Consider the following 27,498-nt stretch of genomic DNA (forward strand, 5'->3'; position numbering starts at 1 on the left):
TGATACTTAGCTATAGTAAAAGAGACCAGCTAAAGGTTCTTTAAAAACGTGTACCTTTTTTGTGCCTCAGAATAAAATCTAGTAGTTTTAAGGGGCGTTGCCATTAAGTGGCAGGCTACTTCAGTGTTTAGAATTTGACACTTAGTTCGGATTTTGCCTAAGACTAAAATCAAAAAGATTTTTGAATAAAATTACACAAACCCTCCTCTCCAGCCAGAACTGCTGGTATGTGCATATAGTTGTCACGTACTGGGCCTCTTGAGTACATTTAGCATACAGTTGTGCATAGTCTGTCTAGAATCATCTTGTCCTGTAATGAGATCATATGAATTCAAAGCATATTAAATTTAATCCTGGTTTTCAGGATTATACCCTGCAAACTTAAAATTGCAGAGTATAAGAAAGGCATGATGTTCCTGACTGCTTATTATAAAAAATGCGGCCCAGCTCATTGTGAAATCTTTGGTTCTGCCACTGAAAGCAGAATTCAGTAAACAGACTTCAGTGGGAGATTGAAGTTAATGTCTGGTGACCTTTGTCAAGCAGAACAAATGATTGCTACGTTTGCTAGAATTGTGTTAGCGCTGGATGCTTCTGGTACAGCCTGAGCAAATGAAGTTTAAAAGTCTGGCTGTCTATCAGCAAACGTTGCCTTTTGATGGAGTCTACAAATGCTGTAGCATAGACCCTCCAGGCAGGAACTTGAGTCTCCACTTTATTTGATGCCAAGTTCTTTAATAGTTTCAGAAAGTGATTTTGCTTGTACTAGAAAAGCATGATGAAAACAGGCAAAATCCTGAATAATGTGTTAAAATTAATTCCCGTGTGTCAGCTGCCTGCATAGCGTGTCCTTTGGTGGACACAGTAGTTGTCTGAACAACCTGGGGAAGAGGCTGTCACACAGATGCTGCATGCAGGCTGCGTCTCTGTGTCTTCCAGCTCAGGAATGACAAAGAACAGCTATCAACTATATAAGCTTAACTCAGCTCTTAGTGGACAAAGAGCCAAAACCAGGCAAGAAATAAACCCCAAAAACGAAAAGCCAAAATTTGCAACTGCTTGTTATCTTTTTTTTGTATGAATTAACCTATAAGATCTAAAGATGATTCGGAGACTCATCTGTGTTTCTGACCTTGACCCCTGCCACTGAAATGCTGGTATGTTTTCTGTGGAAGTGCCCGTGGTAGCTTTGAGCTCGACGGTGTACTAGATTTCTTCCTAGCAGCATTCAGTGACCAATCTTGTGCGATGCCAAGCCTTTCCATGTTCAGTAACCTGCTTTATTTTAAGGACAAGCTTAGTTGGTTCTCAATAGTCCTTCTGAGGCAAGGATTTTTACTGTGGCCTGATTGAGTGAGAATCACAGTAGAGGGAATGAAGGTGGGAGAATTGTCTCCCTTGTTCCTGGAACAAAAAATACCACTACTGTCTTCAGTATGTCACTGCTGTAGCACCATGGAAAACAGGCTTAGTGTTTTCTTGCAACACTTTCTGCCACCTTCTTTGCTCTTGTTTTTCTTTCTTCCCTCTGTACTTTTTCCTTATTGCTCTACCTTCTACGTTCAATATCCCCCTCTGTTTTTACTTACTGTTCCTTTCTTTACACACTTAATCTGAGGCAGTCAGTTCTAACTGCTGTTTTTTTGCCTTTATTCCCTGGGAAACATCCACATCCTTTCTGTTTCCTTCCCAGGGCTTTTTTGTATGCCAGCACTAGCACGTCTTAGCCAGCTTCAAGCCTCCCTGCTCCTCCAGCCAGGCAAGTAGTTGATAGCAACCGGACTGGCCTCAGCTGTGTATATCCCCCTTTGGGATGTTCTTGGTGGCTACTGCCATGCTCAATACAGCACAGCCCGGTCTCTCTGTATATGCTGGGGGTGGCAGGAAGGGTTGGCATAGAAAGCACAAAGCAATCTGGCATCTTCCACAACTGCAGTTTTTTTTCCGCATGAAGAATATAGGTTTCCTTTTCAGGAAGATGAACCTGTTTGGAAGATATTTTTCACATTTTCAGGGGAATACAGTGTAATATTTCTCTTGCAAGCCTATCTGAACCACTTCAAGAAGTTGCAGTGAGTATGTTAGAGCTGATTGGCAGTTGTCAGTCACTGGTTATAAATCTTCAATGTTTTTCTTAGGCTGAATTGCCCGATATAGCTCTCTGGAATGTAGCAGGAGGCAGTGCAGCATTTTCATTTAATTGCTTGTGGAGATAGCTGCAGGATTGTGGTGTCAGAAAATATTGCTAAATCTCAGGGGATTTCTTGGCATTTTGTTGCCACAATAAGGTCATAGTTGTCACAGTGCCTTAGTACAGCCACAGAATATATGTACAATTATTTATGCAGCCTGAAAATGTAGTGCAATAATAAAATACTCTACGTATCTGCAACTTGCATTTATTTGAGTCTTCTCATGCTACTTTTGTCCTTTGCTGTATTGTTTAAATGTGTATTTCTCATATTTGAGATTTTATAAAGATGTTAAGAAGAGCTGTATGCTGTCAGTCTGGTCACATTTTGCAACCAGTCTTAAATATGATCCTACTTATGGGTTTGTGTCTCTCAGCTGTCTTTATTACCTAGGCATTTCAGTTTTGTAAATCTGTATTTATAAGGAATTTGTTCCACGGCAGAACTGCCATTGCATTGTTAATACCAAGATGACAAGTGGTCTGAAAATGAGGTGTTGAGCAAACACAGGCAGTTTCCACTTGAGGTTTTTCGACTGTCCTGAAGCCCAGCCAGGCCATGTTGTGGAGCATTTACAAAGTAAGATTAATGCAGTGCAGAGCTGCTGCTGAATTACAGGAAAGCAGTCACTTGAGACAAAAATGAGATTGCTGTGTCTCCACACCTCCCCTAGCAGGTCAAAAGCTAGCTTTGTTTGAGAATGTAAAGGTATCTGCTTTTATGCGTGTCATAGTTGAGATCTCCTTGTTCAGGGTTATGTTCACTGTATGCAAAATATTAGCCTACAGCAGGGGTGGATTTTTCCAGAAGAAATTATCTTAGTTGCACAAGTGTGAAAAATGCTGTCTCCGTATTGTGTTTTTGAAGATCCTTTTCTCACCCTATAATCTTTGTGTCTATTCCTTTTGTCTCCTGTGAGATGTTTCAGTTCAAGCATTATGATTAAGTCAGAAGGACGCTCACCCTGTGAGCAACATGAAGAATGCACCAATTACTTTCTTACCTGTGTCTGTGGGATTAGACCATGAACTCTTTAGCTGAAAACATCCCTGGCGGTTGCTCATATGCACAGTCATTGTGGCCCAAGCAGAATTGCCTACCTAAGTAAAAAAACTCAATGTGATCTTGCAGTGCTATTTAGCAAACTCAAGGGCACATTGGTTATGGTAGAGTATTAGTGGAGGAGCTTTCCTGATGCTTCTTTGTACTTTTACTATTTCCGTTTTTCATGGCCTTGGTGCCTCTCACTTCTGGGTTTGTTTTTAGCAGGAGCTTTGTTTCTCTGTTATGATACATTTGAGAATTCACTGCTTTTTTCCCCAGAACTTAAACTGAAAAGAGATTTTCAGTATGTCTTGCAGAACAGATCTGAAATCCAAGCTAATCAGACTAATCTCATAAAATAGATTTTAGAATTAATCTAACACCAATCTGCTGCACTGTAAAAAGCATACATAAGCAGTATTTATTGTCTGTAGCCAGAAGGGGAGGGGGGGTGAAATCCACATGTAGGATGGCTGCATTCCGCTACTGCAGCAGGAAGGAATTTCCTAAGAACACTGAATGTGATAATTACAGTCCAGTGTGTTAGCCTAAACTTGCTAATAAATGTTTGTGCACAAACCCAGCCTCCCTGAGAAAGGAGACTGTGAGCTGAAAATCATCCCTGGAAACCTGGAGGATTTTAAAGGTGAATAGGGAGAAGAGGAGGAAAAATATGATTTTCAGTCTGTAATGAAAGATGGCTTTGGAGGACGTGTGCGTGTGCAGGGAGCTTGAGGGAGGAAGTGGAAGACAGAAAATTCAACGTCTTTGAACACTGACAAATCACCTGGCTATGCTTAATGATCTGACAGCATCTTCTCACCAGCTGCATCAACATTAGGGCTATTCATCACTTTTATAGGTTCATAGCATTAGGTAACACAACTTTTCTATCAACACATGGTTTTTCTTGCCTAGTGAGCTGAAGAACAGCTTCTTATGGTTACTTCAGCAGGGGAAGCATACAAACGAGCAGGCTATATTCCATTTCAGATTATGTGATTTATGTCTCAGAACCATTTTTGGCTGCCACAACCATTTGAAGCTTGAGACGTTGATTCCAGAAACTGTTATTTTGCTGTTCGTCATCAAGGTTTGGTCAAATGTTTCTTCTGATCAAAATATTTGTGTCTTCACTACCCTCTTAGTGAGACTTCCCCCTGTCCCCTTTGATGGAGTTTATGAATGGCTAAAAGTAATAAAACATAAAAATGGAGAGGTTTTCATAAACATAGCATTTGTTTTGGGAAGCAGTGATATCTTTACCATTTATTACTGGGAAGCAGCTATGTCATCGCACTTCTTGTGAGACAGCCGTATGTAGCTGCTGGATGGAACTGATTTTTAGAAAGCTATTTTATAAGAAGCATCATTCATCACACTGTTCCACTGAGTGGCCTTGACGCTGCCAAAACTAATGGGTATACTGTAGCATCAGCAACCACATTGAAACAAGAAAGTAGAGTCTTTTGAGTTTGGACTTTGTGTGAAGGTGTTGTTGATGGTTTTGGTGGTGATGGTAGTTGTAATGGTCATTCACATGATTTGCCATAGATCACAGCTTTTTGGACTAGGAAGGACTGTCCAGCGCTTATGCTGTTAAACTTTAAGAAAATACTTCATGTATAAAGTGATGAGATTTTTGTGGTCGACTAAAGAATGTGTGGAAGGAGGGAGAGCAGGACTGGAAGAAGGGGGATTCCATTTGCAAATAACATAGAGGCCAGACCCTGCTGTTTGTAGTACAGAGTTTCTGTTGTATTCCTCTAACACAGTGATGGTGAGAAGTCATTCAGAAGTGCGTTCTGTTTTGACCATGCTTATGAGCTTTCCTGTTTTCACTAAGTATACTTGCATAAGTGAATTTCCTTAAGGGAGACCTTCTAAGCGAACTTTAACGTTTGCCAGAATAATAATGAACATTGTATAACTGATCACAAAAACTACAGTTTCTGCTTGAGTGCAAGCATCAAAGAGGACTTTGGCGTAACTAACACAGTATCCTATGCAAATATTCATAGTTGAAAAGGAATGAATCCCTTTCCAAAGGACCAGCACAAATCCTTCAATGGCTCGTAAGCCTGCTTTTGAGGGAGTAGGTGCTTAGCAAGCCCTGGGGATTCAGATTTCAAAACAATCCATACTCTGCATTGACACATGCAAATATCTTAAATTTTCAAACTCTTTTTCTCTTATAAATTTGCTATAAATTCTATAAATTGTGAATTTAGCTGTAACTTGCATGGCACGCAGAAATTCTGTACGAGCAGGACTTTGGTCATCTCAGTCTGGAACTGGACAGTATCAGCTTTAAGTTGGGATAGAACAAAGCTGTAATTGATGGTTGGCCAGGTCTCTTTGCCAAGCTGCTCATTTTGATCATTCATAGCAAGAGACCCTTATTTTGTAAAAATCCTTTTGTTGGTGAAGACAGCAGACAGGTTGTTTTGTTGTCAGAGAAGGTGGCGTGGTGCCAGTGTCAGCAGCCAGCAATACAAAGTGTTGTGCTTAATCACAAGATTAATTTTTTCCTTTTATTGGCTTTTCCTTTCAATATCACCAAGCATGACATGTTGTAAAACAGTAACACTAGTTGAACAAGGGTTGGCTAGCATCTCTAAGCCCCCTGGCTATGTTGATAGCAAAATGAACATTTGGCTTGATGTGCAGCCAATAGAGACTCCCAGGAAACCAAACTGGGAAAACACAGTTGTCAATGAATGGGCCATGTGCCTGGTGAAGAATTAGGGAAGAGGAAGCAAGATGCACCTGGGTATAAGAGCTGTACTGGGGCTCACATTGCTTTTTTCCTTATGTATTTCAAGCATCTGTGGTTTCAATAGCATGTCCAATACCTGTTTTCAAGCTATAGATCCAATCCATTAATGATCTGTGCTTACATTAGAATGTATTTATTTTAGCCTTAGACTGGCCATATGCAAGTAGCTGCTAAAAGTAGATGGTAGTAGATCCAGGTCAAGCTAAAGATTTGTACTCATCGTACTGAACACAGTGACTGAAAGAGGTTGTGTTTTACATTGAATCATATAGGAATAAATGCCTTCCCCCCCCCACCCCCGAAGGATTTTGCTAGATTCAAAACTTTTTTATCCTTGGAGTCTGCAGCAGTGACTGGTGAGCATCCCTAGTGTGCTATGCCATCATGCAGAAATCCGGTCATAGGTAGGAGTGCTTGTGGTGGAGAAAAAGGCAGGCTTGATCTGTCAGCTCCTGTATCTGCAACCAACCATGTTCATTCATCCTCATTCAAGGGACTTCTCTGGTCTTGGAATGAGAGGTTAGCAGAGTTTTGTGCGAGTGCAAAGTGCAAGAGTGGGTAACACTGCTTGGCAAAGTAGTATATGTGAGCTTCCAGAAGCTTGCATTTTGAGGGTTATTAATATTTTAAAACTTACAAGAATATACCCCTGTCTTTCTATAGTCTATATTGTAATCTATGAATATTATGGTCCTAATGGTGTATGCTGCTAAAGACAGATGATAGAACTTTACTGTACATACAGGAAGATAAGTGTACCTTCAGGGTAATGTCCCTATAAATTAAGATTACTGTTTGTGGCTTTGACTCGTTTTACTGATATCTTCAGCATAAAGGCACGGATCTGCATGTATCATTTTCAGACAAATTGCATTTTATGAGCTTTTCTCAATCAATAGGTAGGGCAAACAATAAGAAGTTAATCTACTGTATGAATAATATAGCTGCTAAGAGTTCAAGGACCATTGCATGGTACAGTCAGCGGCTGGCGCTAGCTTGTCAGGGCTAGGTCCCTTTGAAAGCAAAGGTTTCAGATTGCTGCCTTGACTTGCAGTTGTTCTTAACGCCCGTTTTACAGGAGCTGCTTCTGTCAATTCTTTCTGCGCTAGAGATCCTTCTGCAATGAAACTGTTCTGTGAGGGATAATCTTGTGAAAAGATTTCAATAACTTGAAAGTAAAAATCTACAAATGGCTCTCTTGTGCTACAGTGCCCCTGTTGAATGTCACTTTTTCAAACAGATACCATGTGGCAGCTCTCACGGAAGTGGCCTGATTTTTTGTTTCAAGGATTAAATTTTTAACCCCCCATTTCCCACCCCATGCTCGCTCTCTCAAGGAGATGAGACTTGAGGGTTGGGGGGGATTAGGTATGGTTATGCATTTACGTAAATACGAAGTATTGACTGGAAATTGCAGGAGGAGATTGCAACCAAACAGCTGTCATTGGAAATCTAGTATTTATTGCAGAGTTAAACAAAACGCCTTATTGTTCAGAGCATTATTTGCCTTGGGCATTGGCTTAGACAGTTGCATTGGCTGAACAGAATTTCCTAACTCCCTTTTCCACACCAGAGAAGATTAAGTAGATAACAGCAACAATTGGCTGCTTTGATCTGGCCTTGACATATGTTCCAAGCATCTACTTCATGATCCAACTACATTATTTTTCTCTTTCATGGCTGTAGCACTTTACTCCTACTTTACCATCACTGCCACTTTTGCTCCATTGGGGGCTTCTTTCTGAGCTTTCTTTCTGTTCAAAAGTGAACAATTTTAAAAGATTCCTGCTGCACAGCATGTAAATTCTTTATGCACAGGGAGTGTTCCTTACAGATTAGAAGTATGCAAAGTCTTTCGGAGTTACAAAAAAGCTCCATTGAAGGAAACAAGTTCAAAGCAAAAGTTAGAGGAATCGCATGAGGAAGCTTTAGTATTCTTGGTAGACAAGAGCTCAAACAAGTTGTGATGCTACATGGTGATGGTAGTGAAAGTTGGAGACAATGAACTGCAGAATATTTCTGTGAAGAGCTTTCCTCTGAAATTTCACTGGCTGTTCTCATGCGCTGTCCCACCGTCTGCTGGGAAAAGGCTTCTGATCAGCAACACAAGTGGGTCACATAAGTTTCCTGCATCTTGCTAGGCCCCCAGGCAGCTCTAATCAAACCTTTTTCAAAATGCTTTCTTGGTTTCTGAACAGAATTTATCAGCTGGCATGAAGCAGTGCTTTAACTAGTTCAATCCTTGATGCAATTGGATGTTGTAGGAAAAGCTGTAAAAGTCCTGTTTTCCTTTCTAGGTGCTGCTCTGTAGAAGGGGCCATCTCCTGCAGATGTTGGTGACAGTGTTGCTGGCCATCTTCTCTAGAAGGCAAAGATTGGAGACTGCTGTCTTCCCTTTTGACCAGCAGGCTCCAGCTGGTGCTCAATTCCATCTGTGCTGGCTGGTTGTTTTTTGATTCCCTGCACTTGGTACTACATTCCTGTTCATGTCAGGTCTTTGTTCAGAAGGAAGGAATACACTAATACACAGGAAAATCTGTTTTCCGCTGTGCTTAGGTAGAGGTGTTGGTCTACTAGTCTGTTTTATGTTAGTCTACATTGTAAGTGTTGTGATTTGGCTTAAGTGTAAATACAGAATGGACCTGGAGCTGCAGCTATTGGTTGCAAAAGCTTTGAAGGGCTGGAGCTACATTAAGATAGAGCATAACCAGGAGTGTCTGGAAGCTGAGCACGTATCTTCATTTGAACCGTTTTCTTCTCACACAGCTGCGATGGAGGAGATGAGGTATCACTAAATGATTATAATACTGACAGCACTGTGTTTCTTCATGCTTATTTTAGTTTCTGTGTTGTGAGTATCTCAGCAGTCTGCAAACACTGCAGGCACAACTGCTTTCATTGTTTCGAACAACGGTGTTTCAACATGCAGACCAGCCGGTGGCCAAGAATTATGGTAGATTATGAAGAATGTTCATCAGTGTGGAAGGTGCTGAGCAGCTAACTGGTAGAGTTACTTCAGTTACTGAACTTAAAATCCTGAAGTGAACTGGATGGATAGGCTTCTGCATCTGCATTGCAGATTTGCACTGATCTAGTAGATCGATGTTGGGCTTGGCTATGCTAATGCAATTTTTCTACCAGACTGCAGCTAATTACCCAATACTGGCTGGCAGCATCCATCTGTGAGGTTGTATCCACTCTGCAGAAAGGGTATGCTTAAGGAGCAAAACATGTCAAGGTGACCCTCACGGTTTCACCTCCACTTGTGAGCAGTATGATACAGGAAAGTTCATATAGCACTGGAGACAACTTAGCAACAGCTGATTGACTAAAATGTGACAGTGTGAAAACTGAAAATTGAGGGGAAGGTAAAGTAACTCATTAGTATGGTACTTTATGATTGCCTTTCAGTGAATGTACAGAAAATGCCATCATTAAAGACAAACGTAAAACACGCCTTTCCTGTTTACTAGAAAAAGGACTTTGTGCCTCCTGAAAAATCCAGAAATTTCCAAAATTCAGAAGTGGCCAGAGAAATAATAAGCAAATGAATATGTCCTTTCTGAAAACCTTTTTTGACCCAGAGGATGCAGTTCTTTTTTTGCCTGTTTGCCTTCCCTAACTTCTGTGGAGTCCCGCTGCAGTTAGACTAGATGTCATGCCGAACACAAGTGTTTGTAATGTCGTTTGCCCACAAAGCAAGGTGTGGTGTTAGAAGTAGCTTTCAACACAAAAGCAAATGACAAACAATAGATTTCACTGATAGAACAAAACATTGCATTGGCTTGTTCAGCCAATAACTTTACTAATTTAGAAGAAGACAAGTGCCTGGACAAACCATGTTCTTTTCAATAGAGGTTATCTAACAAATCTTTCACTTTTTTATCAGTCTGCAAATCAACTTGATACGGTCATTGATTTCTAAAATTTTGGATCAAGTGATAACTGCTGGACTAAAGCTCGTTTAGGACCCACTAGCAGAGCCACATGGGATTGGCACTTCCACCATTTAACACGGCTCTGCGAGGCAGCTGCAGATCATTTACTCTGTCTCCTGAGTCACAGTTTAGGAAGCCTTAATCCAAAACAAATGCTGTAAATCATCCCCTGTGGACCCAGCGAAGTCATCCGAGCTGAAGACGGATGGGAAATTACAACAATTTGCAAGAGAGATGTTTCAGAGAGGTTCTGGTTTTTTGTAATCTGTACGCCTAACTCGGGGAGGGGGAGCTGGAGATTTAATTCTCCTGCAGACAACTGCTCAGAGCCTGTGCGCAGAGTTTTTGCTGGAGTTTCCTGAACTGAGTGTGGTATGTGTGCATCGTGGGGTGGTGGAAAAACAAGTCAAGCATTCTCTAGCCTGTCACCACGGGCTTTCTTCCTGTTTGAAGGGAGCTGAGCACTTTAAGTTCTTTTCTTTGTCGCCGGTTGTGCTGTCGTAAATGAGCAACGCAAGATTATGTGTAATTTGAACAATTCAACGCCTGTGTGTTTGTGAAGGCGAGCGTTCAGACTGGAGTTGAACACGTAGGAAACAAAATCTTGGTAGAAAGTGAATCTGTTTCTCCTTGCCTGCTCCTCCCCTCTGCTGCCCAGGCAGCCTTTCTGCCAGAAGTGCACACCCAGCTTGACTTTTAAGAAGGGCGCAGCTTTGCTGAAATGGTTTAACTGCACAGATGCCGCACTGTCCCTCAGCCCCTTGTGCGCTGCACCCTGGCTCCCTCGAAGGGAGGAAGGAGCCAGGTTCAGGGAGGGGTAGTACAGAGGCTTTTTCTAGGTCTGTTAAGATGTTCTGGATGCACTTTAACCCCTTCCTTGTATTGCTGGCATAAATTGTGAAGAGATTAAAACATTTCCATTTCCAGTTCTGCTGTCTTGGCATCTGTTACTATTGAGAATGAGGATACTTAGATTTTTCTTGCTGGCTGTGTTCACTGTATCTTTAGCATAACCGTGTCATTATCTCTAGCCTTTTTTCTCCCCAACATTCACAAAAAGTCCTTGAGAAACTAAAGCCATGGTTATGTGAATTCAAGAGAAGCAAGGGATACTAAAGGAGCTGCTGTGTATCAATTACTAAAGACACAAGGCAGATGTATTTTCTCATCTTGCACAGTTAAGACAACCAACATGGAGCTTTTGCTTTTCTTTTTAATAACCTTTTGAAGGAGGTTGTATGGCCTTTGCAAGCACGGAGTTTTGCAATTCAGAAATACTAACAAGTCTTAAGTATTTATTAATTCAGCAAAGATGATTGCTTTTGTTCATGGCTGGAAGGGATTCATTCAGACCACAACCTCCAGATGTCCCAGGGACTGTGGTTTGCCTTGAGCTGTCGTGGGGAAGGAGCAGAGAGAATATGATTCTTTAGAAAGTAAACGCAGAGTTTAAGTGCCTGTATCGGCAGCGCTCCATTTTGAGGGAAAAGGCAGGATCCAGTCTTTTGTTTAATTACAAAAAATCAATGCAAAGTACCATGAAAAGCAAACAGATTTGTTAACTCGTCAATTACTTGATTGATCTGGTATTGTAAAAAAAACAACAAGCACAACCCTGCTGATATCTATGTTTGATGTTGAACAGCAAATGTTGAAGAGCTGATAAAATGAGTGTCATTCAAGCCTGTGGAACAAACGGTGAAAAAGGCTCTTTTCCTAACCGTAGTATATGGAAACAGGCCTGTAAGCGTGTCAGAAAATTTGGTATAAACTTCACAAGTGAGAAGCTTTGGGAGGGCTGCTGTGATAAAAGATGAGGAAGAGCATGGGCCCCACACCCCGTCTGTATCTCCATGCCCCACCTGCAGCAGTGAAAATCTCTTGATTTAAAGACTTAATAGTCTGCTGCTGATAACCACTGATTTCAGCCATTCTTTCAGTAAATCTGTGTCTATCCCTAGTTGGCAAACTTCTCTTGAGACTAGCTATAACATTTCCCAGTTAATTTTTATTGAGATAACTTTGTATTCTTTTAAAAGGAAAACTTCCCAACACTGCTGAAGGAGGGCAGTTAACGTTAAAGGTGAGGTGTTTCCAGAGTAAAAAATTTGCTGAATTGTGGAATAAGTATGCAAACTGGTGAAAAAATAACTCTTGACCAGGTCACTTACTGTAACTACTTGACTATACTTTTTCAGGTAAATAAAAAAGAGACTTTTTTTAGTCCAGTAGGTGAGTGAAAAAATATTTTTTGTAGGATTCAAATGTGTATCCTGGAATTAAGACATGAAAAAGGGACTTCTTTGGCTCTGAAAGACAAATTGCTTTTCATATTCACCAAAGGGTACTTCAAGGATTTAACTTCCCAGAACATGGTTCATTTTTACTGTGTTATTGCCCTTTGGAGTCAGGTACAGTGTGCTACATTTTGAGAAGTTATGAGTTTCCTTTGAAGTTTTCTTCAGAATTTGAATTGTAGCTCTGTGCTTGGATCTTGCAGTAGTAATGTTAAAAAAAAAAAAAAAAATTCCTATCAAAAATTTTGACAGTAACATAGGAGACCAGGAAGATTGGAGCTGTTAGTGTTACAAAACAAATTTATAAAAGAGCTTCGGAAAAGGACCACAGTGACTGGGATACTCTGGTTATTTTTTATTTTATTTTATTTCCCCCCCCCAAATCAAAGGAGACAAAAGCACGGTTCTAACTTTGCGAGCTTTGCTTATGTCTCTACGGCTGTCCTCCTGTGATGTGCAGCACCACACTTCCCCTAACCATTATGGTAGACTCTGTCTGCTGTTGAAGAGGAATATAAAGGAAAGTAAAGTATCCCAGAGTTTAAGACGTTTTCTAGTATAAGCCAAAACTAGTTTGCTTGTGGCATAAGATTTTCAGGAAATATTCGAGGGAGGAAGGACAGGAGGGATAAGGGGCTCATTCAGAAAAACTGAACAGTAAATTATTTTCGTTACACTGTGACAGCTGTTCAGCAAGAAGTAAATGTTTATATTTTTTCCGAAAAGCAGAATCGTGGTCCGTACTCTTTAAATTAAATCAAGGGGAAAAAAGCATGAATTATGAACTTCAGCAAAGTTCAGGAGCAACTGGGTATTTAAAAAGTACGCATAGTAATGCTAACTATTGCTATTGGAAGCAATGGTAGAGCTCCACAGACAAAACATCCCACAGTTCAGATCTGTATCCAAACCTCTTGCTTGAAAGTTTGGCCTGGAAATTTCTCAACAGTTAAATCATAAGATGCTTGACGCTTCTCATTCTGGTCCCAGCTGGGAATCTGGAAAGTGTAATGTTTAAGCTGAATATTCACTTTGATTCTTGGAAATGGAAACAAGTTCCATCAAGGAACTGTTTTTTTTTTTTTTCTTTTTTTTTTTCCTTGAATTGGTTTGCCTATTGCATATTGTTAGCAGATGGTGACACATGCCATGTCCATAGTCTCCTATTTTGGTACAGGAGCTGCTATAATTGTCCCATTTTGACTCGGGATTGTATTAAGCTTTGTTTAATGCATCTCAGGTAATTATAATCCAGGTTTATGTTCCTGAATTATGGCCACAGAGTTGGAAGATTTTTCATTCATCAGGCCCAGAGCATAACTGTACCTTTTCTGATAACTTTGTGGTTCTTCCAAAAAAAAACCACCCCCCAAAATCACAAAACCCGTAGGCTTTTAGTGAATACTGAGGGATCAGCAGGGAAAACAGCTGCCCTATGTCCACTGCACTATGTCAACAGGTACTCTTCTGTCTTTAAAAATGATGGGGTTTTGGGTAGAGCAACTAATACAGCCGTAAAGCAACGATGCTGCCCCCTGCCCTCATGGCTGCTGGTGAGATCCCCACCTCGTTGCACTTCAGAGTGGAATCGGCAAGAAGCAAATCTATATACCAGGCTGAATTCTATTTCCCCATCTCTGTAATTAAGATGCTGTCATCTCTTAGGATGTTTTCTAAGCAAAGTAATTTTGTTTTCTGTCAACCTGAATGGAATACCTGTGCACCAAACAAATATTGGAAGACTCCCTTTGTATTTTGTCCAAGCTGACAGAAATGTTTAGACGTAAGGTGATAATGCTATGTTTCATCATTTAAATAAAAAAATGACTGTTAATGTGACAGTTACTATGGATTGTTTTAGGTTTTAATTGCCTCTCAAAAGCATTTTTGTTTTTGATAGGTCCTGGAATAAGATTTTTGCCTGCAGAAGCAGCTGCCTCCAGAAGCCTGCCCTAATCCTGTTAGATGGCAAGCAGAGACGTTGCAGTCGTTGATGTGCAGGCAGGGGCGGCTTCGGACTTAGATTGGATTTGTGCTGTTAAAGTTGAAATGCTTAATCTAAGCCAGGGGGTTACCGTCATTTAATAGTTTGAGAAAACTGTGGATGTGCGTCTACCCTAGTGGCTCTTTTTGGTATCCGCTGAGAGAGTGCATGGGAACAGCTGTGAATCTCCTGCATGTGTCCCCTTTACCTCTGAGCCTTCGACATCTATCTGCAGATCTGCCCACGGGCTGCGAGACCCGTGGAGGCACCTGAGAAAGCCTTTGCATTGCCACACACCCAAATTAAAGCAGCAGTAGCACCAGCTTCCTCTGCTGCATGAGGACGTGTATGTTGCCACAGGATGATGGGAGGGAGAAAAGAGGAAAGGGAGCCTGAAAGTTATTCAGTGATTTCTCTGGGAGACTCAAGGAAAGAACAGCTCCATAGAGGGAAAGAGAAGACAGATTTCTAGTAGAGATGTTCAGAAAAAGGCTGTTGTGACCCTACTGCTGCATCGGGCTGTCCCTTCCCAAAACTAGCAAAGGGAATGAAGATGATGATGCTATTGGAGAGGGGTGGAGATAATGAGAACAAGCTGAAGTTTGATGCATTTCTTGTTTTGATGAATGCAAACGCAGGAATGCATTTAGTTTTGTAACATTTCCACTGGGCTAAGCAGTGTCGTTTTGTTTTATTACTGTTATTGCACCCTTGGTTTTGTTTTGAATTGCGTACATCTCTTGCAATATAATCTTACACGTTTGCTTGCTGACTTGTGTGTCCCACTACCCTCTGCTGGAAGAAACAAGGATTTTTCAGCTGTATCCTTGTGCCCCAAAGCAGGCCCAGTCCTCCAGCAGAAATGGGCTGTGAACTGGTTTGGGAGGACCCCAGTTCTGCCCTGCGGTTGCTGGCATCCCTCCTGCAGGCAAGAGACCTGGTGTATCAAATGTTGCTTGGTTTCAGAATAGTGCATGGCTGGGTGAGGTGGTGCGCCATGGGGTCTGTGATGGCAGGGTGTGGAACTGAACGATGTGTCCTGTTCTCTTTTGTTACTTTGGTCATAGTTATTAGGTCTGTTCCAGTTTATGTTTAAAGGTGTTGCCAGAATAGACTAAATCACTGATGATTCTCCTCCGATGTCCTGACTTGAGAGGTGGCTGATACCAGCTGGTGGCTTGAGAAGCGGTAAAATGTCCTACAGCAGGTAGCCACAGGGGCATGTTCTTCCCAAATGCAAAGTTTGTTTTATAGGTTGAAATGTGAAGGTCTCTTGCATTTTTCTTTTCTTTAATCTCAGCCAAAGTAATTTTGATTTGTTTTTATCCTGCTTAAAATCTTAATATATTAGGGCCCCCTTATACCAGCTATGCAAACGTTCTTTTTCAGTGTAGTGAGAATAAGGTATAAATGTCATGCTCCCAGTTCAGGTTTCCATAAACCCCACTCAGGAGGATATTCCAGAGGGAAATTAAAGATGAGATTCTGAGAGAGGCTTTTGTTTTATTATTATATATTTGCTCCAGTACTCGATATATGAGAATGTTTACACTTTCTACACTATCTTCTGTATCTACTTGCAATAGAGGTATACCTCTATCTCTGTTCCGTTCATCTCTTCTATGAAATATGAAATCCCTAATCTTTCTGATTCATAGAGGGAAACCTTTCAATAACTGCAGTAATTTTGCTGCATGTGTGTCTAGAAATCTCCAAACGAGAGTTCAGATTAGGACTGGCTTCCTTTCCCTGCATAAGCGAGCTATTGCATAGGTAGAAGAACTTGTGTAGCAGCTCTGAAGCATGTTATTCAGGCCATGGACAGGTATTGTTTCCAGATTTCAAAGGCAGTACATGATCCAGACAAGTCTGCAAGAACCTCTGGTCTTAATTAGTTGTAAATTTCCTGAACAGCTCCCTCAAGTCATGGCAGAAATTTAACTGCTGTTACCAGCCTCGCAGGATTTCCCTTCCCCTCCTTTGTACAAGTCTCTCCAGCTGCCCCAGCACTGCACAGAGCAGCTGGCAGATTTGTCAGAGCTGGCTGGATATTGGGGTGCATGCCCTCCCCAAACACGTGAACTGAGGTGGCAGGGTCAGACCTTGCCTGCAGTTGCATGGTCCTTCATGGTCCTCTGACAGGGCTGAGTGGCATTTCACTGCCAGTTCATGGAGCAAGTGGTACACGTGTTAGATAAGGTCCTCCAATAAGATATTCCCTACTAGTATCCACTACCCCAAGCAGCCCCTGCAACTCTCTTCAATGCAGAATTTTAACAAGGCAACTTGCTCTCCAATGCAGACCCATGACAGGCACCTTGACACACAAGCTGTTGAGATTAAGCTCAGACACTTGGGCTGTCTCTGCTGGTATCCTTTGCTTTTCTTTTTTCATGCATCTTGGAAAGCACATTATGTTACCTGATTCTCTGCTGATCCACTGAGGATGTGATCGCAGAGTTTAGAGCTCATATTGAACATTTCTTAGGCATATTGGCTCATTGTTCATTTAAGTGGCACATACTTTAATCTAATAGATGCTGTCTTCTACTTAAGTAATTTCTCCAGTAGCTGTAAAAGGATGGTATCTTGTAAAATCTAATTTGTTTCTACTGAAGCTCATGTGGAAAAGGAGTATCTAAAAAGTCAAATTAACTCTTCAACAAGGGTAATATAGACTGTATCTTTTCACTGACGTCACCATCCCTCTCCTTCTCTCATAATATTCTTTACCTGTTCCTCTCTCTCATCAAAGCATGCTTATAATGAGCTGCCTTCCTTCTGCTACACCAACTGTCTCATGAATTCAGCCACTGAATGTGTACTAGGTATGTTTTGCCAGTATGTGACTGGGGAATACGGTGAGCAAAGTCTGTACAAATCATTCTATTTCAGTAGCTGGGATCACTTCAAGCATGTCTGAATTAAGCTGCTGATAATTTGAATTTATTTTAAAAAGCAACTCTGTAGGAGCAGCCCACATCACCTTTTTGCGTTGCTTGTTAACAAGGATGAGGGCAATAGGGAAAAACACTAGGGAACAGCCTTTGGTCTTGGTCAGGGAGGAGCAATCCTGTGCATCTTTTCCATCAGAGAGGCTTGGAATATGGCAAGTGCAATTCCATCAATCCAACCAAAACTTGGGTTACAGATTGCTGAGAGTTCTGGAAGATCATGAGAGTCACTAGTGGTATAAAACCCAAATAAACTGTTCTTCATTACTCAAGGAAATGAGACTCAGGTGGATCCAAGATGAGGGACTCTCTTTGTAGCACTGCTATAGTAGATATGGCATTAATTTAATAATTCTAATGTTTACAAATTAGAAGCACAAGTTTGCATTCCACATGGCATCTTCGAAAATGCTCAGAAAAACTCAGCTTGTGTAGCATGCGTATTGCTTTCAGACACTGTGAAGTATCTTTCGACCTCCCTGGACGCTGTGCTGGGCAGCTGGACTGCGGTTGTTGCTGGAAATGGTGCACACGGGAGCACAGACTGAGGGCAGTGCAGCCACATGCATTGAGAACTCGGCTGTGTTATGAGTTATTGGTTCATACAGCATCTTTTGGAGGTAATTCTCTGGTTTCCTATTTAGCAAGGTTTCTGTGGCTTGATAATTCCCTTGTGTGAATTTTGGAATGGGCTGGAAGTCATTCAGCTGTTGCAGTACAGAGATGCTGGTGGCCAGCCATATGCAGACAGAACTGCAAAGGAATGTTACTGGGCAACGGTTCCTTCGTTTTCTAAGCAAATGGATTTAAAACTTTCAGTGTGACAGGGCAACTAGTGTCTCTCCTGCTGTGGTTATTTTGCAGTGACTCCTTACTGTCCTCCCCTTCTGTCGTGACCCAAATACCACCCATACACTCAGCTCTCTATTAGCTGCTGGAAAAAGTGGGGTTTGACTCCGGCTGCTCAGCACGGTACTGATAAAAGGTTGGTGCATGTTTGAGAAGCCCTGGATTGCAATTGTCCTTGCCTCTTCCAGCTTGTGTGGCATTTTAGGTTTTGCAAAGTCCAGGGCTGAGAAGGCAAACCCAGGAGCTTCATATAAGGGGGTTTGTCTCTGGATCTGTGCACTCGTGCTGTAATCTGGGCTCAGAGTCTGCTCTGATTTGCCCGTGCACTGGCAATTGGCTCCTTTCCATGAAGCACCAGAGGGTTTACTGCTGTTCAGGGCGACTCTGCTTGCAGCCCATTAGATGCGTGAAGTGCCGTGAAGACCTACTGTTTCACTTTGATGTGAGCGTTATCCTTCTGATACAAAAATGTTATTGTGTACTCTGAAATCCAGCCTATATATACCCTAGAATCAATGTGCAATGGATGCCTTCAATTTGAGGTACAAATAAAAAGCTGGGCATTTCAAATGATGCTACACTATTATAGCATATTCCTTTACAAATACATCAAAACAAAAACTCTGCCCTGGCCTTTCATATATGTCAGTCAGTAAGTGCTAACTGGCTCTGTGTAGGCCCTTAGTTCACTGCAGGACAACACAAACTTCAAAGCACTGTGTAGAGAATGATTTTTCTGGTTTGATCTGTATTTGCAAATGAGCCCAGTCCCTGCCTGCCCAAGCCCTGCTGCTGCAAGCAACTGAATGCAGCTCCCGGCAGTAACCTATGTCTTTGCTGCTTTTATGGGTGCTCTACCAGGTTTCCAGGCTCCCAGCAGCTACTGAGCATGCAGAGAGCATCATGTGCGTTGCGTCCAGCACAATCCAGTCCTGTCTGCTCACCGTGCACGTGAGGTAAAGTCACGTTGCGTGTGTAGGTCATAAGACTACGTCCTGCCCATTGGCTGCAGGGTCAATCTGTGCCTGTGCAATAGGTCTGGGGTGTCTGGATGGCTTCTGAAGTTGAGCATGATGATGGATATGTTTACTTCCTGTGGTTGTCTCACTCAGAACTGGTTGTTGGTATTCTTATTTCTTCTCTGTATTTCTCCCACATCAGTTCACATGACAATAGTATCTTTTCTCAATCTTGGAAACTGTTTTAAAAGGGAGGAAGGGAACATGCTCCAGAGCTTTCAAGGAGCTTTGTCAAAAAAGTAGAGTGTATTTTACTTTGGGGTGATATATAGCCCAGATAAGACTTTTCACCAAGGACCATTACATCTCAAGTTGACTTTTTAATTGATTTAGCTCCTCTGATCTGTACATTGCCAGACATGAACCGCTAGCCTTTGGACTGAGTCCAGGGTGTAATGGAAAGTCCACTGAAACCCCATCAGCTTTTGTTAAACCTGAGTGAATTTCAGCCCAGCACACTTCTTGTGAATGATTAAACACAGTTAAGCAGGTGATGGATTTGAACCCCTGTCTCTAGTGTTCAGCTATGTTTCAATTAGGAAGGTGCTCATGAAATTCTTGGGGGTTTGGGTGGTGGGCTTGGGGGGGATTTTTTTTGCCTCTTGTGATGGATAACTGCACCTGTAAACACAGGGTAGATATTTTGATGTCTCCCACTTATCACCAGCATGAGCTGCTCTGTGTGGCACTCAGCTCTAATCAGTTTTTCAGTAGTAAATTCTCCAGTATTTACTTCTGCTTTTCCCACTTTTATGTAACATTCGGAATTGTTATCCTTTACTTTGATATCACTTTCTATGAGTACAACTGCTGTACTCGCAGTGCGGGTGTAGTGCTATGGCAACAATATATTATCTGCAATCTTGCCAATGAGTAAGATATGGTGCAGAAATTAGTTCATTTATCAAAATCTGATGTGGCAGAGCTGAGCAAAGGACCTGGCTACCCTGAACCTCCTGCTATTTTCACAAGACCTGCTGTTCTGTTTCATGTTGGTTATGACACTCAGATACATTCTCTCCTGACTGTTTCCAGTGATGCCTTGTTAAACCTACATATGTCTTAGCACCTTGGAAAATATTTTTAGATGTACAGTAATCTCCAAGCTATCTTCGGTAGTGACAAAGAATGGAAAATGAGCAATTTTTTACTTCTGTTACTATTCCAGAAAGGTACTTTTCTGTGATTTCAGGGTAGGAAAGAGCATATAAATGGAAAAATCTCGCCCAGACTGGGATATCTGAGAAATATATTTTCACTGCTAAAAACTAAGAGAGCTCTGCCATTCTCTGCTGCGTGGTGCAGACTGGGCGGTGTACAGCCTTCAGGGTGCTGTGTTGTACCTTTTCTGTCCTACGTATGCGCTGGTGGAATGGGCTTTAAGGTAGAATGTTTATATCTGATTCCAAATTCTTCTAAAACGTGGGTGTTGAGTCAGGCTATCAGTCAGTTGATAGCCCTTTCATTTATGGTCCAGTTGGTACAGTGCTGGATTAGGAGGACTTTCACCTCTCAGTACCTGTCTCTCCTCTGATATGTCATCGCAGCCATCCAGGCTGTTGTGCCTTTCAGGGCAGGGCAACTTTCGGGCAGCTCAGGACTCTGGGTCCATCTCCCAGGGTTGCTGGATATTGGGGTAATGTTAGAAATGTTAAATCTTTGGTCAGATCTGGTGATGATTAGAAATTGTTTATATGCTTTAGATGTTTACACAAGTTAGTATGTGTTTTTAACAGTCAGGGTTTGTCTAGAAATTCTTGGAGAGGAATCAAAGGAGGATAGGCTGCTACAGACTTACGGGCACAGTTTGAAAGTTTTCAGTGAAAATAGTACCAGTGCTTAGTCAGATTATGTTTGCTTGTTGACCCCTCTTATCTAATTAATCCCTACTTCACTGAGCTGCTTCTATTGCATGCACTGAATCAGCTATTTCGTGTTACTGTTTTACCGCTTTAATGGTGGAATAAGTTGATTCAAATTACGAGATGCTGTCTTTTCTGTGTTATAAACCCATGCCTTGTGATTTGTGCAAAAATAAGTTGTTTTGTTGCATATCAGCCATATGTTTGAGACTGAAGGGAAGGATGTGTGGTAAGCTCAGATCAAATATTAGGTGCAGCTGAGCAGCTGAACAGACAGTCCCTGGAGCCTTCTTATTAGGTATGGGTAAGTATCCAAAGTTTGGGTGCCTGTCTGTACTTTTGAGGTTCCTGCCTCTTCTCTGTGCACTACACAAGTAGATTTCACTGTCTTTCTGTTAGAAAGAGAAGGGTTGTAGTCTCCTGCTTCATGTTCTGCTCCTCGTCTCTGGCATCCAAGCACCCAGCACCTCAAGGGAGCCTGTGTGCACACATGCTTGTTGTGCTCCAAGCAGGGTGAAAAATGAACCACTGGACTTGTTTACTTGGTAAATGACAGACACATCCTCACACAACAGCCCGTCAGCAGGAGCGGTGTGCCTCGCCCTTGCCCAGTGCAGGAGAGGATGGTGGGTGCCCGGGGCTGGGCTCCAGCGAAGTGAATACCAGGGCTGCCAGCCTGTCCCTAACAGAGACGCTTTGAAATTTGCAAAATCAAAGGTGAGCCCTTCTCTGTCCTGCAGTGGGCAAGATGGTCTGTCAGTAGTTCATGTCTCATTTGCAAAAGGCCTAACTGGGGTGGAGGGGAGAAGCACATGGCTTTCAGTCAGTCTGCAAGCCAATGTCAGGGCCAAGCCTAAATCCGGTCTTTGAAATCCCAGGCTCCATCCTCTATGGCCTACTGCCTCTCTAAGCATGTGTAAGGTTTTAATAAAAACACTAAAACTTAATTTAGAGCAGGATTCAAGAGAAACGTCCTATTCAATTACTTAATTATAGGTGAACTATAATTATAAGACACAAACATGTCTTGCTAGAAAGCACCAAGCAAAAAAGCAGAAAGGATTTATTTGTTGTTTAATTTAGCAGAGGAAGGCAGCTAATGATGCGTAACTCTATCTGACACCTAGCAAGTTGTGTGATCCTATTTGTTAATCTTTTTAACTTTCCATTTTATTAGGATAGGGTTTCAAGAGCAAATAGAATAAATGAGAATAAATCTGTCACCCTGAATTACTCTCCTCTGGGTTATGAGCAGAGTCACTCTATGTCGGAGAAGTATAATTATGAGGAAAATGCTGCCTGTGTAATTGTGTGCTTCGTTCAGAAGAATTTGAGATCCATAATTATCTCTAGTATGCCACAGTGGCGTGTGCTGGCTCTTAATTTCTTCCGTAAACAAAACCATTGAAGGTTTCTCTCCTGAGCAGTTCTTGATGTAGCATGGCTGGTACCCACAACAGTAGCAATATTATCCTTCAGGTCTCCTGGTTTAAGTGAGGGATCCAAAGTAATTTGGAATAGAGCACTCATCGTACACTTGTTTTCACATCTGCTTTGAATGTAAATGTTGATTGTGCATTGAGTCATGGGGAAGAAAGAGTCTTCTGAGCTGTAGTGGGCCAGGTCAAACATATCTAGCTGCTTATGCAAAAAGCAAATCATAGCACATCCAGTGCTGTGTTCCATCATTTAACTTTTTGGTAGTCCAAGGATATTGCCGGTGACCTCTGCAATGACTGACTCTGCAGGTGCTCCTGCAAACTGAAAGGATGCAGCTTTCTTTGACAATAATTAAACTGTAATAGAAAAGCTCTGGGTTAGGACTTGGTGGTTTTGCTCCTAGGTGTCAGTGCACATCAGAAATTTTGGGGTTTAGTTTTTTTCTTAGAAGAATCTGGTGTTGGTGCTCCATTAGGGGATTATACACTGCTCTTGGCTCTACTTAATTTATATGACCCTATAAAATTTGTGGTAACCTTCATGCTATATAATTCCCCTATGAGATGAGTTGAAGACACAAAGACTGTAGCCTCTTGAAATTTTGGGTTCATCAGCCAAAGAAAGCTTTGAGTCCATGTGTGTTTATCTAGATACAGAACAACTTCTGTTAGAAAAAGCAAATGAAAATTTCAGCTAGATTTATCCCATAGATTGGCATTACTGCTGCTGGAAGGTGATCTCCGGGAGAGCGGATGTGTACAAAGTAAGAAGAAACGCACTACAGGTCCTGCTCAAACACTTCTGCAGCTTCCTTCTCTAGGCAGAGAGTGCAGAGGGTCAGAAGCCAGACTTTCGCATGATGGATTAGGGATAAAACAGCCTACCAGACTTGGATTAGAATTTTTTGTTACTTTGTCTAAAATTATGTGTGCATTAGGGGAGAGGGACAGGGAGGACGCATCGTTTTTTGGGAATCCTAGTAGCAATTTTATTTTCTTTTTCAGACCTTTTTACAGTTATGAGCCAGGACTTGATCTCCACATCTGTTTTTATCAGTCAGTCTAGTTTACAAATGAGGCCCCTTTTGTCCCATCTAATTTTATGTAATCTGTGATGCTGCATAAAGATTCTGGGAAGAAAAAACAGAAGGACTGTGAACAGACCTTCTGGCTAATATGTACAATGACTCACTCTATCCTTTATTTCAACTTCCGTGAAGTATTTTCAGATACACTATTTACCCATTAAATGAGCTGTTTAGTTTAGCTTATGGCTAAAGCTTTCCCTAGTATTTTGATGCATTTGTTGGGAACATGACAAAGTACCTCACAAATGGGAACGTTAACAAATGCTTACATTAATCATCTGAGACAATCTCTCTTATTAAAATCTTATTCTGAGTAGCTAGTTATCTGTAAGAAAGAGTTTCCTGTCCCTTGATTTGCCAACTTGCTTGACTTTATTGCCAAGGAAATCTCTCCTCCATGCTTGACAAGCAATGGGTAACTTAATAATCTTTCTCTGTGTAGGCAGTTACTTCATGGGAAGAAATGAAGTCAGTCATGACCATTGCTGAATCTAATTTTACTATAATTTAGAGGGAAGAACCCTTCCCTGGGTAGAATTCATTCTATAACTGCTTATTTCAGGATTTCTTTTGCTTTCCTCCAAAGTATCTGGCAGAAACTCGTGTTAGTTACAGGCCTGCAGCTTGTTTGGCAAGCGAGAAACTTCTGCCTTGCCTTGATTTTTGGTCATCAGCAGTTCCTTTCAAGAAAGCTGAGTACGGCAGCAAGTCAGTCTGACCTAGCTGCACGTTGAAGTTCCACCTCTTGGGGAATGTAAGGGTCTTAAGGTACATCACGGAGTCAAGCTATCTACAGTTGTGTCTGTCTGAGCTAGTTCATCAGCTTTCTCTTCTACAAGACCTGCTCCTTCACCCAAGCTCCACAACCACCTGGGTTCAGATCCTGAATGCAAAAGAAACATAGAGAAATTCAGCTCCTTCACTGAGCTCTCAGCTCTTTCCTATTCTCTTAATAGGTGTTAATTTCTTGGCCTTTTCCTTGCATAAGACCAGTCCCAGGAGAAACTCCATGCTTCTGCTCCCCCTTCTGTGGGCTGTAGCAAAGCATCCTTACTCAAGTAAAAATATTTTTCCCTTCTCCCCTACTCAGCCTGGAGGTTTGGTCCCAGCCAGAGACATGCTCTCAGCTTTACAGTTCATTCACCCTGAGTGGGATTTGTCCATCTTTTGCCCGCTCCAGGCCAGGCTGATTGAAGCACATAAGGCAAGGTCCTTTTAAAAGCAGTTTGCAGCAGTGCAGTGTTAAAAGCCTGGCTGTGAAGAGGATGGGGCTGCAAAACAATCTCTTCCTGCCTGCTCACAAAGAAATGGGAGGAGAAAACATGGTGCCCTTCTAATGCTGGCCACAAGAGCGTGTTTAACAGTGTTTCCTCAAGGTCAATAACACCATTCTCAGCTGTTCAAAACAGCATATCAGTAGCAAAACCACTGTAAATTAGATTTGGGAGAAGGCTGGTTGGTGGTTGTTGTTTTTTTCTTTCTCTCCACAGGCTTCAGCCTGTCAGACAATCAAATTCAACTGTAGATGTAATTCAGGCAAAATACAATCCAGAATATGTGGGCCAATGTATAATTTATGCTTATGGTGGCAAGATATTGCTGCTGGATGGCTGTCGGCTCAGCCACTTTGGAGGAGTCCCTGGCTGTCAAGGCAGGTGGAAATCTAAGGAGCTACTCAGTCAGGGGTCTTACTTTTTTCAAAGAGATTCTTTGTCCCACATTTTTCCCTATTTATATTTGCAAGATTCATGAGCTTGATCAGATGTTTCCCCTCAGCAATCCTATCACACCAAACCTCTTTATGCAGAACAGAGAAGTAGATCTGGTCTAATGTTTAGAGATAAGATGTAGAGAGGTTGTAAATGGCTGAGTGAATGAACACTGCTTTTTATTGGGTAAAGTTGCCTGTAAGACAGGCTGTTTTCTGCTTTGGTCCTGCCCTGCTCTGCTGGTGGGAAGTGTTCTTTGCACCTAGAACAGTTTTCCTATAACAGGCATTTCTCCACCCTCTTTCCAAAGTCTCCTACTTTTTCTCCTTTACCCTTTATCTTCAGTTCCTCTCAGTTAGATTTGCCAGGTGGGCAGCAAGCCTTTCTAGTGTTTCTGAAAAGTGCTCACATGGCAGATGCCATTCACTTTCTTTTCGATATTGCATTCTTACATTTTGCTGACACCTGCAGAGCCCAAGGAGAGGTTTTGTAGTGTTGGTTTGGAGTGTTATTTGAAGACGAAAACCACTCGGGGAAGCGTAGTGAGAAGTGAATGTGCTTCTCTTTGTACCTGCTATGGATATCAGTGGTTTAAGAATCCTATTCTGCTTTACACCACTGAAAACTGAAAGTAAGGCCAACTGCAGCAAGGCTATGTAGAAGGTAAACAGGAATGCAACAATGTGATGAAGGTTCTACACAGAAAAGCAAAATGCCAGGTTGCAAATAAGGCAATAGGGTTGCAAAGCCCTATGAGCCATGTGAACAATTGCTTTCTGTGCTATGGAACAAAGCAGCTTTTGAAAGGGTGTCTGCAGTGTACTTTAGCTCACTGCAACTGGCTCTATGGAAATGTCTGTTGTTAAATTGCAAATTCAGCCTTGCTGCATGGCTGGTGGGAGGGGATGAGACTGCTTCTCTATGTGATGATGGTGAATGGGAAGAAACTACCTGTTACAGCCCAAAGAGCCCTTACCTGTAACTTTTCTTGTCCACAGGTGCCCCTGGTTGACAAAAGCCATTTCCCCAGCTATCCCAGTGTACAATGGGCTCATGTTCTTGTTTGTACTGGCAAACTTCAGCATGGCAACTTTCATGGACCCTGGAGTTTTCCCACGAGGTAACAGAGAATGGGATTGTTGGGGGGGAGGGATTGAAAACACAAGCCGAAGGAGGTGTCAGGTATCCAAATACACTGTTTGCTGACTAATCCCCTTTCTTCTGGCAGTCTTTCTTGGAGACTTTATTTATATATTTATTCTATTCAGCTGGCAGTAGAGGTGGGATGGTAGCGGAATGCTGGATATCCTCCATCTCTCTTCCAAGCTAGGAGGTGTCAGTTGTCCTTGCAGTTGCTCAGACTGGCAGTTGAGGGCACAGGGTTGCATAGAATAGTTCTTGAGTAGCTCTCCTGACTGATGTGATTGCAATTGCCATCCCCTGTGTCATGCTGGCACATTGGATTTAAGTCACTGTCTTTGCAATAGGTAGCAGAGCATAGTGGAGGGGAGAGGCTAAACTTTCTGAAATAGCTTCATCAAAGCAGACCTTCCAAAAAGCCTTAAAACAAATGCAAAAGCGTTGAACATTAAAGAAGATAATGATTAAGGCTTGCCTTAGAGTGTCTAAAAATGTATACATTTAGAAAGATATGCCTGCTTAAATTAGTACTGATTCACAGCTGATTAAATAGGATAAAGATCGCTCAGCTTTGGTAATTGGAACCACAGTGCAGCTATCTCTCTTAACACAACCTAATTATCACCTCATTTTATCCCTCTTCCAATAATTATTCACATGCAGTTTGCAGCAGAGACTGCTCTAGGCAGTCTTGCTAAACCAGCGGATCTGTGCTCTCTGCAGGCTGTGCTTTCTCACCTCTATTCACTGAATTCAATATCTGTTTTGAATTGCTACCTGACAAGAACTTGGCACTTGTCCTGCTGGCTTCCTTGAATAGCAAATGCCAGGTTTCTCCAGGTAGCAGGATCTAATGATGAGTGTCTGTCTGCCATTCCTTTCAGCTGAAGTTTTTGAACCCCTGATTAAGCGTTGCAGCACTCCAGTTAAGGAAATAATTATGTGTAAAGGTAAACTAAGGCAAAGGCAAGATTCCGTCATTTGTGCGAGATTAACTGGTGCACTGTTTAGGTGCTTAAAGGTACAAATAGGTGCTAGTGAGATTTTTCAAAACAGCTTAAGCACTTGGAGCTTTTAACGAGTTCCCTGGGCTTTGTAGTTCCTCCATCTCAGCAGACATAGCAGTGGTTAAACATGCGTTGGGTGTGAGGTTATCGAAAGCATCCATGCTCCTTGCCTTCGATCAGAGGAGAGCTGGAATAAA

General features: G+C 41.9%; 1 protein-coding gene across 5 annotated transcripts in view; it reads left to right on the forward strand.

The window, feature by feature from the left end:
* ZDHHC8 (zDHHC palmitoyltransferase 8) overlaps positions 1-27,498 on the forward strand; it is a 117,031-nt gene that overhangs the window by 63,345 nt on the left and 26,188 nt on the right. For all 5 annotated transcript variants that reach the window (XM_074606180.1, XM_074606176.1, XM_074606178.1 and 2 more), the window contains exon 2: positions 26,153-26,274. In XM_074606180.1, the coding sequence (XP_074462281.1) occupies positions 26,153-26,274 (122 nt within the window). The remainder of the gene's footprint in view (positions 1-26,152; positions 26,275-27,498) is intronic.

Source organism: Larus michahellis, chromosome 13, assembly GCF_964199755.1.
Source record: "Larus michahellis chromosome 13, bLarMic1.1, whole genome shotgun sequence".
Classification (NCBI taxonomy): domain Eukaryota; kingdom Metazoa; phylum Chordata; class Aves; order Charadriiformes; family Laridae; genus Larus; species Larus michahellis.